The sequence below is a fragment of the Narcine bancroftii genome, chromosome 4 (assembly GCF_036971445.1).
Source record: "Narcine bancroftii isolate sNarBan1 chromosome 4, sNarBan1.hap1, whole genome shotgun sequence".
NCBI classification, from domain to species: Eukaryota; Metazoa; Chordata; class Chondrichthyes; order Torpediniformes; family Narcinidae; genus Narcine; species Narcine bancroftii.
The window spans coordinates 195727406-195742881 of NC_091472.1; the positions used below are offsets into that span (position 1 = coordinate 195727406).

The following is a 15476-nucleotide window of genomic DNA, read 5'->3' on the forward strand; positions in this document are numbered from 1 at the left end:
GAGAGAGCGGTCCCTGCAGAAAGTGGAGAGGGGAATGTGTCTAGAGGTGGGATCAAGTAGTAGGTGGTGGAAATGGTGGAAGAGGATATGTTGGATGTGGAGGCTGGTGGGGTGGTAGGTGAGGACAAGAGCAGAGGAGGGGGCCAGGACAGATGTGTGGGTAATGGAGGATATGTTGGTGAGCGCTGAGTTGATGGTGGTAGAGGGAAAGCCACGTTGTTTGAAGAAGGAGGACATCTCTGATGATCTTGCATGGAAGTCCTCATCCTGGATGGAGACAGTAGAATTGAGAGAATGGAATCGTAACAGGGCCAGGGTGGGAAGACAGTGCGTGGGTTATTTCCAGGCGCTCTGGTTCCTCCACCCTTCAAACCATCGGGAGGTTGTAGGTTAATTGGGGTATTTAGGGAGCATAGGCTCATGGACTGTTAAGACCATAATACATAGGAGCAGATATAGGCCATTCGGCCCATTGAGTTTTCCCTGCCATTCAATCATGAGCCTTTGGGTAGGAGCAATCACAATATAATCGAATTCTCACTTGACATGGAGAGGGAAGAAATTAAAACCGAGACTAAGGACCTGAATTTAAATCAAGGGAATTATGATGGTATGAGATGGGAGTTGAGTAAGATTGATTGGGTGGTGTTTATGGGGGGGTTGACGGTGTATAGACAATGGAAAGCATTCAAAGATCTAATGGAAGAATCTCAGAACTCGTTTATACCGGTTTGGCATAAAAATAAACCAAAAAAGGTGACTCAACCGTGGATAACAAGGGAAATTAGAGACAGCATTGGGTCCAAAGAGAGAGCATATCAATTGGCCAAAAAAAGTACCAAATCCGAAGACTGGGAACAGTTCAAGATGCAGCAAAGGAGGACAAAGGGATTAATCAAGAGGGCAAAAATAAATTACGAAAGTAAGCTTGCGGCAAATATAAAAACTGACTGCAAAAACTTTTATTGCTATGTCAAGAGGAAAAGATTGGTGAAATCCAGAGTAGGTCCCTTGCAATCAGAATCAGGGGAATATATAATAGGGAATAAGGAAATGGCAGACCAATTAAATTCTTACTTTAGTTCTCTTTTTACAAGAGAGGATACAAATAACCTCCCAAGGATGTTGGGAAACATTGAGACTAATGGAAGGGAGGAGCTGAAAGAAATCAGTATCTCTAAGGACATGGTCTTGGGGAAATTGAAGGGATTGAAGGCTGATAAATCCCAAGGGCCTGATAATCTACATCCTAGGGTACTTAAAGAAGTGGACATTCAGATAGCAGATGCTTTAAGAATTATTTTCCAGAACTTGATAGACTCAGGATCAGTACCCAGTAGCTAATGTTACCCCACTATTTAAAAAGGGGGGTAGAGAAAAAGCGGGGAATTATTGGCTGATGAGCCTTACATCAGTAGTGGGCAAAATGATGGAATCCATTATTAAGGATGTAATAGCGGAGCATATGACTAGCAGAGAAGGGATCGAACAGAGTCAACATGGATTTACAAAAGGTAAATCGAGCTTGACAAATCTATTGGAATTCTTTGAGATGGTGACAGGTAAAATAGATGAGGGAGAGCCAGTGGATATGGTGTGCCTGGATTTCCAAAAGGCCTTTGATAAGGTCCCACATAAATGACTGGCATGCAAAATCAAGGCTCATGGGATTGGGGGCAATGTATTGATGTGGATTGAGAACTGGCTGGCAGATAGAAGACAGAGTTGGGATAAACGGCTCGTTTTCTGAGTGGCAGGCGGTGACCAGTGGGGTGCCACAGGGATCTGTACTGGGACCCCAGCTGTTCACAATTTACATTCATCGAGATGAGGGGATTGGATGTAATATCTCCAAATTTGCAGATAACACTAAGCTAGGAGGGGTTGTGTGCACTGAAGAGGGGGTCAGTAAGCTCCAGTGTGATTTGGATAATTTGGGGGACTGGGCAGATACACGGCAAATGCACTACAATGTGGATAAATGTGAGGTTATCCACTTTGGTAATACAAACCGGAAGGCAGATTACGATTTGAATGGCAATAGATTGGGAGGTGGGGAAGTGCAGAGAGACCTAGGGGTTCTTGTGCACCAGTCATTGAAGGCGAACATGCAGGTACAGCAGGCAGTTAAAAAGGCAAATGGTATGTTGGCCTTCATATCAAGAGGGTTTGAGTATAGGAATAAGGATACCTTACTGCAGCTGTACAGAGCCTTGGTGAGACCACACCTGGAGTATTGAGTGCAGTTTTGGTCACCTTATCTGAGGAAGGATGTTCTTGCAAAGGAGGGAGTGCAGAGGCGATTCACCAGGCTGATACCTGGAATGGCAGGAATAACTTACGAGGAAAGATTGTGCAATTTGGGATTGTACTCGCTGGAGTTTAGAAGATTGAGAGGGGATCTCATAGAGACCTATAAAATTCTGGCAGGACTGGACAGAATGGATGTAGATGGGATGTTTCCAATGATGGGAAAATCCAGAACCCGGGGCCGTGGTTTGAGGATAATAGGCAAACCATTTAGAACCGAGATGAGGAATTTCTTTACCCAGAGGGTGGTGAATCTGTGGAATTCATTGCCACAGAGGGCAGTAGAGGCAGGTTCATTGAATATATTTAAGAGGGAGGAGTCACGTGATGGAGTAGTGGCCCGTCAGGGAATTCCAGCCCTCTCCGGAAAAGTTGAAAAAAAGCGCACAAAACACAAAGGTACAAGAGTAAAAATTAAAACAAAGTAAAAATAAAGGTGAGAAGAAAATGGCAGCGAAGAGAGAAAAGTCAAAAACAATGGGAAGAAGAGAAGATGAAAGAACGTCGGAAGAAGGAGGTGAAGGCCTTACCTGTCCGAGGAGGCCCACCGCGGAGAGAGAAGCTCGCTCCCTCAGGTCAGTGGAAGTCCCGAGCTCGGGACTACAAAAATGGCTTGCGGAGCCGAGTAAAAGTGCGCGATGCACATGAAAAGAAACACACTGACGGGAGGGGCGAACAGCTGCGGAGTCGATCTCCACAGCTGAGAGTGACAGCTGCAACACAGCAACAGGTTCAGAACACGGAAAATAACGACAACAAGAAAGAAGAGGGTAAAAAGAAAACAAGGAAACAACAGATGGCCAACCCAGAGGAAAAAGAAGAAGAAGAACAGAGAAAAATGGAAGAAGAAGAAAAAGGCAGGACAATAGATGTATCTTTTTTTAAAGAATATATGGAATCAGTGAAAGAATGGCAATTACAAGAATTTAATGAGATAAAAATAATTAAGAGTGCAGAAGAAAAAATGAATAAAATAGAAATGGTCATATCAGAGATAGGAAAAAGAGTGGATAATGTGGAAGAACGAGAAATAATCGTAGAAATGGAAGTAGAGGACTTAAAAGAGAAATTAGAAGAATCTAATAAAAAAGTTAGAGGCACATGAGCTGTTAGCTCAGAAGATAGATATAATGGAAAACTATAATAGAAGAAATAATATAAAGATAGTGGGCCTTAAGGAAGATGAAGAAGGCAAGAATATGAGAGAATTTATAAAAGATTGGATCCCCAGGGTCCTAGGAAGACCAGAATTACAGGAAGAAATGGAAATAGAGAGGGCACATAGAACATTAGCCCCGAAACCACAACCGCAGCAAAAACCAAGATCCATTTTAGTAAAATTCTTAAGATATACAACAAGAGAAAATATATTGGAGAAAGCAATGAAGAAAATAAGAGAAGACAAAAAGCCACTGGAATACAAAGGTCAAAAAAAATTTTTCTATCCAGACATAAGTTTTGAACTCCTGAAGAAGAGGAAGGAGTTCAATACAGCAAAAACGATCCTATGGAAAAAAGGATATAAATTTATGTTAAAGTACCCAGCGGTACTTAAAATAGTTATTCCAGGGCAACAAAACAGACTATTCTCGGATCCAGAGGAAGCACGAAAATTTGCAGAACAACTACAAAACAAGCAGAGAGATGAAGACATGTAATGAGAGTAAAAATGACCACGAACTATATGTATGTGTGCGTATGTGTGTGTGCGTATGTGTGTGTGCGTATGTGTGTGTGCGTATGTGTGTGTGCGTATGTGTGTGTGCGTATGTGTGTGTGCGTATGTGTGTGTGCGTATGTGTGTGTGCGTATGTGTGTGTGCGTATGTGTGTGTGCGTATGTGTGTGTGCGTATGTGTGTGTGCGTATGTGTGTGTGCGTATGTGTGTGTGCGTATGTGTGTGTGCGTATGTGTGTGTGCGTATGTGTGTGTGCGTATGTGTGTGTGCGTATGTGTGTGTGCGTGCGCGTGTGTGCGTGCGCGTGTGTGCGTGCGCGTGTGTGCGTGCGCGTGTGTGCGTGCGCGTGTGTGCGTGCGCGTGTGTGCGTGCGCGTGTGTGCGTGCGCGTGTGTGCGTGCGCGTGTGTGCGTGCGCGTGTGTGCGTGCGCGTGTGTGCGTGCGCGTGTGTGCGTGCGCGTGTGTGCGTGCGCGTGTGTGCGTGCGCGTGTGTGCGTGCGCGTGTGTGCGTGCGCGTGTGTGCGTGCGCGTGTGTGCGTGCGCGTGTGTGCGTGCGCGTGTGTGCGTGCGCGTGTGTGCGTGCGCGTGTGTGCGTGCGCGTGTGTGCGTGCGCGTGTGTGCGTGCGCGTGTGTGCGTGCGCGTGTGTGCGTGCGCGTGTGTGCGTGCGCGTGTGTGCGTGCGCGTGTGTGCGTGCGCGTGTGTGCGTGCGCGTGTGTGCGTGCGCGTGTGTGCGTGCGCGTGTGTGCGTGCGCGTGTGTGCGTGCGCGTGTGTGCGTGCGCGTGTGTGCGTGCGCGTGTGTGCGTGCGCGTGTGTGCGTGCGCGTGTGTGCGTGCGCGTGTGTGCGTGCGCGTGTGTGCGTGCGCGTGTGTGCGTGCGCGTGTGTGCGTGCGCGTGTGTGCGTGCGCGTGTGTGCGTGCGCGTGTGTGCGTGCGCGTGTGTGCGTGCGCGTGTGTGCGTGCGCGTGTGTGCGTGCGCGTGTGTGCGTGCGCGTGTGTGCGTGCGCGTGTGTGCGTGCGCGTGTGTGCGTGCGCGTGTGTGCGTGCGCGTGTGAGCGTGCGCGTGTGTGCGTGCGCGTGTGTGCGTGCGCGTGTGTGCGTATGTGTGTGTGCGTATGTGTGTGTGCGTATGTGTGTGTGCGTATGTGTGTGTGCGTATGTGTGTGTGCGTATGTGTGTGTGCGTATGTGTGTGTGCGTATGTGTGTGTGCGTATGTGTGTGTGCGTATGTGTGTGTGCGTATGTGTGTGTGCGTATGTGTGTGTGCGTATGTGTGTGTGCGTATGTGTGTGTGCGTATGTGTGTGTGCGTGCGCGTGTGTGCGTATGTGTGTGTGCGTGCGCGTGTGTGCGTGCGCGTGTGTGCGTGCGCGTGTGTGCGTGCGCGTGTGTGCGTGCGCGTGTGTGCGTGCGCGTGTGTGCGTGCGCGTGTGTGCGTGCGCGTGCGTGCGTGCGCGCGCGTGCGTGCGTGCGCGTGCGTGCGTGCGCGCGCGCGTGCGTGCGCGCGCGTGCGTGCGCGCGCGTGCGTGCGTATGTATATATATGGGTGTGTATGTATATGTGTGTATACATGAGTGTATCCGTATTTAGAGGAAAATATGTAGAGTATAGATAAGAATTAATAAGGGAATGAAAGGGAATAGAGGGAATAAGGAGGGAATTAAAAGAGTGACCTTTGTTATATATGAAAATTGAAATCTTTTCTGGGGGGGGTTGGGTGGGGAGGAGTTACGGTCACTGCAAAATCAGTTGACGCTTGCGCGTGAATTCGCAAATCAAAATGGAGAGGGGAGATGTGGTTGCCCGACAAGGGATAAAGGGGAACTCAGGAGGGCGAGGGGAGAATGGGGTTAAAGAAGTTTTAAATAGGAGAATAAGGAAAATGTTTGATGTTTTAGAAATCTTGTCTTATAAAGTGTTCAAAACAAGAAAGCAGAAATGGATAAGAAGGAAAGGTGATGATGGAGAAACGGAAAGGGAAGATAAACAAAGTATGAAATGGCTACATTGAACTATATAACTTTAAATATTAACGGAATACATAACCAAATCAAAAAGGAAGAAACTGCTAAATTTACTGAAAAAAGAAAAAATTGATATAGCATTTGTGCAAGAAACACATTTAACTGAATTGGAGCACAAGAAATTAAAGAGAGATTGGGTAGGACATGTAACAGCAGCGTCGTATAATTCAAAAGCAAGAGGAGTAGCTATATTAATCAGTAAAAATGTACCAATTAAAATAGAAGAGGAAATAATAGACCCAGCAGGGAGATATGTAATGATAAAATGTCAGATATATTTAGAGTTTTGGAATCTACTTAACGAAGAAGATCAAAAGTTTATACAAGATATTTTTTTGAAGATAGCAGATACGCAAGGGAACATGTTAATAGGAGGGGATTTCAACCTTAATTTGGATTCAAATGTGGATAAAACTGGGGGAAAAAATTAACAGAAAGAACAAAGTAACCAAATTTATAATTAAATCGATGGAAGAAATGCAACTTTTGGATATATGGAGGAAACAACACCCAAAGGAAAAGGAATATTCATATTATTCGGGTAGACATAAAACATACTCAAGAATAGACCTATTCCTGTTATCAGCTCGCATGCAAGATAGAGTAAGAAAAACAGAATATAAAGCTAGAATATTATCGGACCATTTTCCCTTGATATTGACAATAGAGTTAGAGGACATCCCTCCAAGAATGTATAGATGGAGATTAAACTCCATGCTACTTAAAAGGCAGGATTTTAGAGAATTAATTGAAAGACAAATTAAAATGTACTTTGAAATGAATACGGAATCAGTGAAAGATAAGTTTATACTATGGGATGCAATGAAAGCGTTCATTAGAGGGCAAATAATAAGTTATGTAACCAAGATGAAGAAGGACTACAATCAGGAAACAGAGCAGTTGGAAAGGGAATAGTAAATATAGAAAAGAATTAGCAATGAAGGAAGATACAACTAAAAGAAGAATTGGCAGATGAAAAAAATAAAATATGAAACACTACAAACATATAAGGTGGAGAAGAACATAATGAAGACAAAACAGAAATATTATGAACTAGGGGAAAAAACGCACAAAATTCTAGCATGGCAGCTTAAGACAGAACAAGCTAAGAAAATGGTATTGGCATCAACAAAAAAGACAAACAAATCACATATAATCCAATGGAGATTAATGAAAACTTTAGAGAATTCTATGAACAATTATACCAAACAGAAAACAAAGGGAAAGAAGGCAAAATAGATGATTTTTTAACTAAAATTGAACTACCAAAATTACAAATAGAGGAACAAAATAAATTAACAGAACCATTTGAAATAGTAGAAATACAAGAGATAATAAAAAAATTACCAAATAATAAAACACCAGGAGAGGATGGATTCCCAATAGAATTCTATAAAACATTTAAAGATTTATTAATTCCTCCCCTCCAGGAAGTAATCAGCCAGATTGACAAAACACAAAACTTACCAGATTCATGTAAAACAGCAATAATTACAGTAATACCAAAGCAAGGGAAAGATCCACTCGCACCAGCGTCATATAGACCAATATCATTACTTAACACAGATTATAAGATAATAGCTAAACTATTAGCAAACAGATTAGCAGATTATGTACCTAAAATGGTAAATCTAGACCAAACTGGATTTATTAAAAAAAGACGGACAACAAACAAAATTTGTAAATTTATTAACTTAATTCATGCAGTCGAAGGGAGTAAAGCGCCAACAGTAGCAGTTGCTTTAGACGCAGAGAAGGCCTTTGACACAGTAGAATGGAATTACTTATTCAAAGTATTGCAAAAGTTCAGTTTACCAGAGAAGTATATTAATTGGATTAAAGCATTATATAAGGGGCCATTGGCGAAAGTGACAGTAAATGGATATATATCAAAGCAATTTAATTTAAACAGATCAACAAGGCAGGGATGCCCACTATCACCCTTATTGTTCGCGTTAGCCATAGAACCACTAGCAGAATTGATAAGAACAGAAAATAATATAAAAGGGATAAAAATAAAAGACAAGGAATATAAAATCAGTTTATTTGCGGATGATGTTATAGTATACTTAACAGAACCAGAACTATCAATAAAAGAATTATATAAGAAATTGAAGGAATATGGAGAAGTGTCGGGTTACAAGATTAACATAAATAAAAGTGAAGCAATGCCAATGAATAATGCGGATTTCTCAAAATTTAAGAAGGAATCACAATTCAGATGGCAAATGCAAGCAATAAGATACCTAGGTATACAAATAAATAAAAATCTCGGCCATCTATATAAACTCAATTATTATCCACTAATGAAAAAATTACAGGGCGATTTAGAGCATTGGAAAGATTTACCACTAACACTAATAGGAAGGATAAACTGTATTAAAATGAATATTTTCCCAAGGATACTATACGTATTTCAGGCATTGCCAATACACTTGACAGAGAAATTCTTCAAGGAGTTAAAGAAAATAATATAGAAATTTTTATGGATAGGGGGGGAAACCGAGGATAGCACTAGATTAATTAACAGAATGGTATAAACAAGGAGGCTTACAACTGCCAAACTTTAAAAATTATTATAGAACCGCACAATTAAGATACCTATCAGATTTTTATCAAACAAGGGAAAAGCCAGATTGGACTAGATTAGAATTAGATAAAATAGTGGAAAAGATACCTGAACACATATATAAATGGGATGAAAAATTGGTACAACGTAGGAGTTCTCCAGTATTACATCATCTGCTCAATATTTGGAAGAAGATTCATGTAGAAAGGAATAAAACAAATTACCAATTACCAAAACTAATAATGACGCAAAATCAGTTACTCCCTTTTACAATTGATAACCTTTCCTTTAGAGAATGGGAGAAAAAAGGGATCAAAACAATAGAAAATTGCTTTTCGGGAAATAGATTATTATCCTTTGAACAAATGAAGGATAAATATAATATAACTGAAGATACAGTGTTGGCATATTACCAATTGAGATCCTACTTGAAGAACAAATTAGGAAGCAGTCTGAGGTTACCAGAGGGAAGTAACTTTGAATATGTGATTACAGATACAATGATAATCAAAAGATTTATAGCAAATATGTATATTAAACTGCAAAAAAAGGAGAATGAGTAAAGGAGAATGGTAAAACTAAACAAAAATGGGAACAAGATTTAAATATAAAGATAAAGAAGGAAACATGGGAGAAGTTATGCTCTGGAACGATGAGAAATACAATAAATATGAGGTTACGTATCATAAAATATAATTGGATACACAGGCTATACATTACACCTCAAAAGTTAAATAAATGGGACCCAACAGTATCTGACAGATGTTTTCGTTGTTAAAAAGAAATGGGAACAACAATTCATGCAATCTGGACATGTGAGAAAGTAGAAAAATTTTGGGAAGATCTAAACCAGATATTAAATAAAATTACAGAAAACTATATATCAAAAAACCCAGAGATCTTCCTCCTAAGAAACATAAAAAACAAAGAATTTGGACTTGACTTGGATGGTGCACAAAAAAGATTTGTTAAGATAGCTCTAGCCGTAGCAAAAAAATGTATTATGTCAACCTGGAAATTGGAAGATAATTTGAGTATACAACAATGGTATATAGAAATGAATAAATATCTTCCATTAGAAAAAATAACATATAATTTAAGAAATAATATTGAAATATTTGAACAAATATGGGAGCCATACATGAAACACAATAGAGAAAACCTACCGGGGTCATCTACCATCTAAATTAACGAAAGGAGAAGGAAATGAAAAGAATCGACTCAGTGGAATTTCTTGTTTATTTTCATTGAATGACAACATTGTTTGACTGGTTTAATGTATCTTAGATTTTGTACTTTAAATGAATGGGGGGGGCAGGTAGGGAGGGTGGGATGGGAGGAGGGAGGGGTGGGAGAAAATGACACTGTAAATATTTGAAAAGGAAAATGTATGTATCTTGGTCAATGTGGTTTATGGTGTGAAAAATAAAAAAAATTTAAAAAAAGAATATATTTAAGAGGGAATTAGATATATTTCTTCAGTATAAGGGAATTAGGGGTTACGGAGAGAAGGTGGGGACGGGGTACTGAACTTTAAGATCAGCTATGATCTCATTGAATGGTGGAGCAGGCTCGAAGGGCCGAATGACCTACTCCTGCTCTATCTTCTGTGTTTCTATGATCCATTTTCCCACACCCCCACTGCCTGACTTTTTCCCCATAACCTGTGATCCCCTGGCTAATCAAGAGCCTGGTAATCTCTGCCTGAAATACACCCAGCCAATTGGCTTCTACAAAATTGAATGAGAAGGGCTGGAGCTGTGGTCACAGAGTGCAGGGAATTGCTTCTGTGAGTCTTGACCCAAATTAGGTATTCCAGCAGTTGTGAGTTGATTACTCACTGCATACGCTGTGATATTTTCAGACTCATTGACGTACACATGGATTGAGGTCTGGGCCAGGGAAGGTAAATAGAGCCTTGGATTACGCTGTGTGAATTGAGGACCTCTTACTTGTGGCAATTTGCTCTGCAGTTTATTACAGGTTCGCAGGGAAGTGTCTGGATCCTGCCTCAAATTTCACTTTATACATTTGACTTTGTTTCAAACTTCAAAAACTTTTGTTTTGATGAAAGAGCTCCTACATCAGCAGCACTTCAACATTTGTAGTATCCCAGTTGTCTGATATTATGGCCTGGTCTCAAAATTCAATGCTCTTTAAAGGAACATCCTAAAAACACACAGTAAATACTGGAGGAACTCAGCCGGTCTGGCATCCCCCATAGGAGGTAAAGATATATTAGTGTTGTTTCTGGCCTGATCCCTTATTCAAGGTATAAGCAAAGAACAGGAAGGGGTCTAAAGAATGGGAGGGAGAGGAGCCAGACCAACAAAAGGTGTTAATTAGATATGATAAGAGGAAAAGTGAGAACTGATTTTTGGCTCCGTGAAAGGGAAAAAGGGAAGAGAGAGCTGGGGGAAAGGCAACAGGGGGAAGAAGGGGGGAGGGGGGGGAACTTGTCTTTTCATCATTTGGCTCTTACAAAACTTCCTGTCTTCAAAGAGTTTTCAACAACCACTTGAACCTCAGCTGTTCTTAAGTATATGACTCCCAATTAATCAGCTGGTGTGTGCCTCAGCACATCAGGCCCAGCTATGAACAGGGTAAATGAGCACAGACTCAGAAAGGTTTGAATGTCTGGTGGGAAGGAAGATTGTTTTGTTGAGCACTTTTGCTCTGTCCATTGCAATAACTGGGATCTCCCAGTAGCCAATCACTTTAGTTCCGTGCCCCATTCCCACACCGGCATGTCTGTCTGTGACCTCGCGCAAGGCCACCTGCCAATGGGGGTATCAACACATAATATTCTGTTTGGACATTCTCCAACCAGACGGCATTAACATCAACTTCTCCAGTTTCTGTTTGACTGCTCCTCTGTCTCCCTTTGTTCCCCACCCTCTGCCCTCAGACCCATATCCATCTACAACCTCTTGCCTGTTGGCCTGAGCTCCTTCTCCCACCCCATCTTCTGTCCTCCCCGCCCGGCACTATTTTATTTGGGTACTGGCCTCGTTTTTGCTTGTACCTTGATGAAGGGCTCAGACCTGAAACATTGGAGAGATATCGTTACTTCTTATGGAAGCTGGGTGACCTGCTGAGGTTCTCCAGCACTTTTCTGTATTGCAGTGACATTCCTCCACTGTCTTTCAGCTGGCATGTCGGAGAGGGAGCGACTGGTGATGAAGAAGCTGAAGGAGGTGGTTGATAAGCAGCGGGATGAGATCCGAGCCAAAGATCGGGAGCTGACGCTGAGGAACGAGGACATAGAGGCAGTGAGTATCTGCTTCACTGCTGTGAACCTCCCAAGGATACCTCCTGTTGCTTGCTGTGTGACTGTCAATACCCATCACTCCAGCAGGGACGGACCTCTCTGAGGCACTGGTGCTTCCTCCTGAGCATGCATTTGGGGAGGGAGGGGCTGGGGGAATGTTGGGGAGAGAGGGGGTGTTGGGAGGGAAGGGTTGATGTGATGGGATTGTCTGGAAGGGCAAGCAATGGTCACACGTTACAAATGCTGGGGATGTGCCATGCCAGTGCTTCACCTTCTCTCCTCCACGCTCTCACAGTTACAGCTGCAGCAGAATCGGCTGATGAGGATTAATCACGAACTGCGGCACAAAATGACGGTGATTGATGCCCAGGGCAAGGGGCTGATTGAGCAGAAGGTGGAATTGCAGGCCACTCTGCAGACCAAGGAGCAGGAGATGGGGAACATGCTTCTGGAGATCGGCAAGTTGAAGGAGAAGTTCCAGGGACACCCCACAGAAAACGGAGAACAGCAAGGGGAGGTGAGTCCGTGGGCTGGGAGGTGAGGCCGTGGGCTGGGAGGTGAGGCCGTGGGCTGGGAGGTGAGGCCGTGGGCTGGGAGGTGAGGCCGTGGGCTGGGAGGTGAGGCCGTGGGCTGGGAGGTGAGGCCGTGGGCTGGGAGGTGAGGCCGTGGGCTGGGAGGTGAGGCCGTGGGCTGGGAGGTGAGGCCGTGGGCTGGGAGGTGAGGCCGTGGGCTGGGAGGTGAGGCCGTGGGCTGGGAGGTGAGGCCGTGGGCTGGGAGGTGAGGCCGTGGGCTGGGAGGTGAGGCCGTGGGCTGGGAGGTGAGGCCGTGGGCTGGGAGGTGAGGCCGTGGGCTGGGAGGTGAGGCCGTGGGCTGGGAGGTGAGGCCGTGGGCTGGGAGGTGAGGCCGTGGGCTGGGAGGTGAGGCCGTGGGCTGGGAGGTGAGGCCGTGGGCTGGGAGGTGAGGCCGTGGGCTGGGAGGTGAGGCCGTGGGCTGGGAGGTGAGGCCGTGGGCTGGGAGGTGAGGCCGTGGGCTGGGAGGTGAGGCCGTGGGCTGGGAGGTGAGGCCGTGGGCTGGGAGGTGAGGCCGTGGGCTGGGAGGTGAGGCCGTGGGCTGGGAGGTGAGGCCGTGGGCTGGGAGGTGAGGCCGTGGGCTGGGAGGTGAGGCCGTGGGCTGGGAGGTGAGGCCGTGGGCTGGGAGAGCTCGGGGAGACATTTTAGTTTAAAAAAAAATTTAGACATACAGCACAGTAACAGGCTATTCCGGCCTGCAAGTCCGTGCAGCCAAATCCACACCCCATTAACCTACTCCCCCGGTACATTTCGAACAGTGGGAGGAAAACCGGAGCCCCCGGAGAAAACCCACACAGACACAGGGAGAATGTCCAAACTCCTTACAGGAGGGATTCGAACCCTGGTCCGGTCCCGTTCGCATATACTGTAAAGGTGTTGCGCTAACTGCTAAACCAACTGTGCTGCCTTTACTAGCATATTACTGGGTCTCAACAACCTGAAAGAGGGATTTGGCAGGAGAACAGAGGTGATTCTCCTTTAGTTGAGCAGCTCATCGAGTTCAAACAGGAACACAAACTTAAGAAGTAGGGGTGGACCATCTTGGGGGGGACGTTGGACAAACTTGGGCTGATTGGCAGGAAGCAGAGAGTCTGAATATGGGGGTCATATTCTAGTTGGCTGCCGGTTGTTAATGATGTTCTGCAGGGGTGAGTGTTGGGGCCGCTTCCTTTTATGTTGCATATCAGTGATTTGGATTACGGGATGAATGGGTTTGTGGCCAAGTTTGCAGATGATACGAAGGTAGGTGGAGGAACAGGAAACAGGGAGGCTGCAGAAGGACTTAGGTCGAGTAGGAGAATGAGCAGAGAAGCGACAAATGAAATAAAACATTGGGAAGTATATGGTCTTGCCCTTGGGTAGAAGAAATAAATGGGTGATTATTTTCTATATGGGGAGAAAATTGAAAATTTGCAGAGTCAAAGGGATTTGGGAGTCCTTGTGCAGCTTACCCTGAAGGTAAACTTGCAGTTTGAGACAGTGGTGAAGAAGAAAAATGCAATGGAGGAATCAGAACTATTTGTCATGAAATTTGTTTTGTGGCAGTGTCACAGATGCAAATAATGCAGAAGTTGCATTTAAAAAGAAATCAATTACTGGAAAAAGAAGAGAAAGTGAAGTTGTGTCTGTGGTTCATTGTCCGTTCAGAAATCTGATGGTAGAGGGGAAGAAGCTGTTTCTGTACTATTGGGTGTTTATCCTTGGGCTCCTGTACCTCCTTCCTGATGGTAGCAGTGAGAAGAGGGCATGGCCTGGGTGATGAGGGCATGGACTAGGTGGGGAGGGTCCTTGATGATAGAAGCTGCTTTTTAAGGCACTGCTTCTTGGTCCTCAATGGAGTGAAGACTGGTGCCCATGATGGCACTGGCTAAGTTCACAACTCTCTGTAGTCTTTTCCTGTCCCGTGCATTGGCACCTCTGTACTCGATAGTGATGCCACCAGTCAGAATGCTCTCCACAGTACAACCTTTAGACATTTACAAGAGTCTTTCGTGACGTACCAAATCTCCTCAAACTTCTCATGAAGTATGGCCACTGGCGAACCTGCTTTATGATTGCATTGATATGGAATCCCCAGGATAGATCTTCAGAGATGTTGGGACCTGGGGATTTGAAGTTCTGAACCCTTTCCACTGCTGACCCCTTGATGAACACTGGTTTGGGTTCTCCTGGTTTCCCCCTCCTGAAGTCCACAGTCAGCTCCTTAGTTTTGCTAATGTTGAGTACAAGGTTGTTGTTGTGACACCACTCAACGAGTTGACCTACCTCACTCTTGTATGATTCTTCATTGCTATCTATGACTGCGAACAACCGTGAAGTTTGTAGATGGCATTGGAATTGTGCCTGGCTGTACAGTCCTGGGTGTAGAGCAGTGGGCACCTGCATTGATTGTCAGTGAGGAGGAGACATTATTTCTGATTTGTACGTCTGTGGTTTTGTGATGAGGAAGTCAAGGATCCAGTTGTAAAGAGGAGTTCTGTGGGCCAGGGTTTGGAGCTCAATGACCAGTACTGAGGTTAAGATGGTGTTGTTGAAACCTGAGCTCTAGTTGAAGAAGTGTTGCTGTTGTCTCGGAGATCCAGAGCTGGGTAGAGATCCGGTGAGATTGTGTCTGCTGTGGTCAATTGTGGCAGTAGGTGAATTGCAGTGGGTCCAGACTTCTGTTTAGGTTTGTGTTAATTCTGGCTATGACCAAGCTCTCAAGGCATTTCATCACAGTAGATGTTGGTGCTACTGGGTGATGGTCATTGGCGATGGTTACTGGGCGATGGTCATTGGCAACGGTACACAGTAGATGTGGGTGCTACTGGGCGATGGTCATTGGCGATGGTACACAGGAGATGTGGGTGCTACTGGGCGATGGTACACAGGAGATGTGGGTGCTACTGGGCGATGGTACACAGTAGATGTTGGTGCTACGATGGTCATTGAGGCAGCTCCCACTACTCTTGGGCCTTACACAGAGTGGTGGGTACCCACACCCTAGTATCCCCTCTTCTCTTGTTCCTGGTGTTGCCTCTCTGTCCTCAGTCACCCACACCCAGTTGATTTTAGTTTTG

At 44.7% G+C, this 15476-nt stretch overlaps 1 protein-coding gene across 2 annotated transcripts in view; it reads left to right on the forward strand.

Annotated features, from left to right (window-relative positions):
• The window catches only part of rilpl1 (Rab interacting lysosomal protein-like 1), a 62952-nt gene that overhangs the window by 31189 nt on the left and 16287 nt on the right, over positions 1–15476 (forward strand). For both annotated transcript variants that reach the window (XM_069933507.1, XM_069933508.1), the window contains exons 3-4: positions 11728–11849; positions 12144–12365. In XM_069933507.1, the coding sequence (XP_069789608.1) occupies positions 11728–11849; positions 12144–12365 (344 nt within the window). The remainder of the gene's footprint in view (positions 1–11727; positions 11850–12143; positions 12366–15476) is intronic.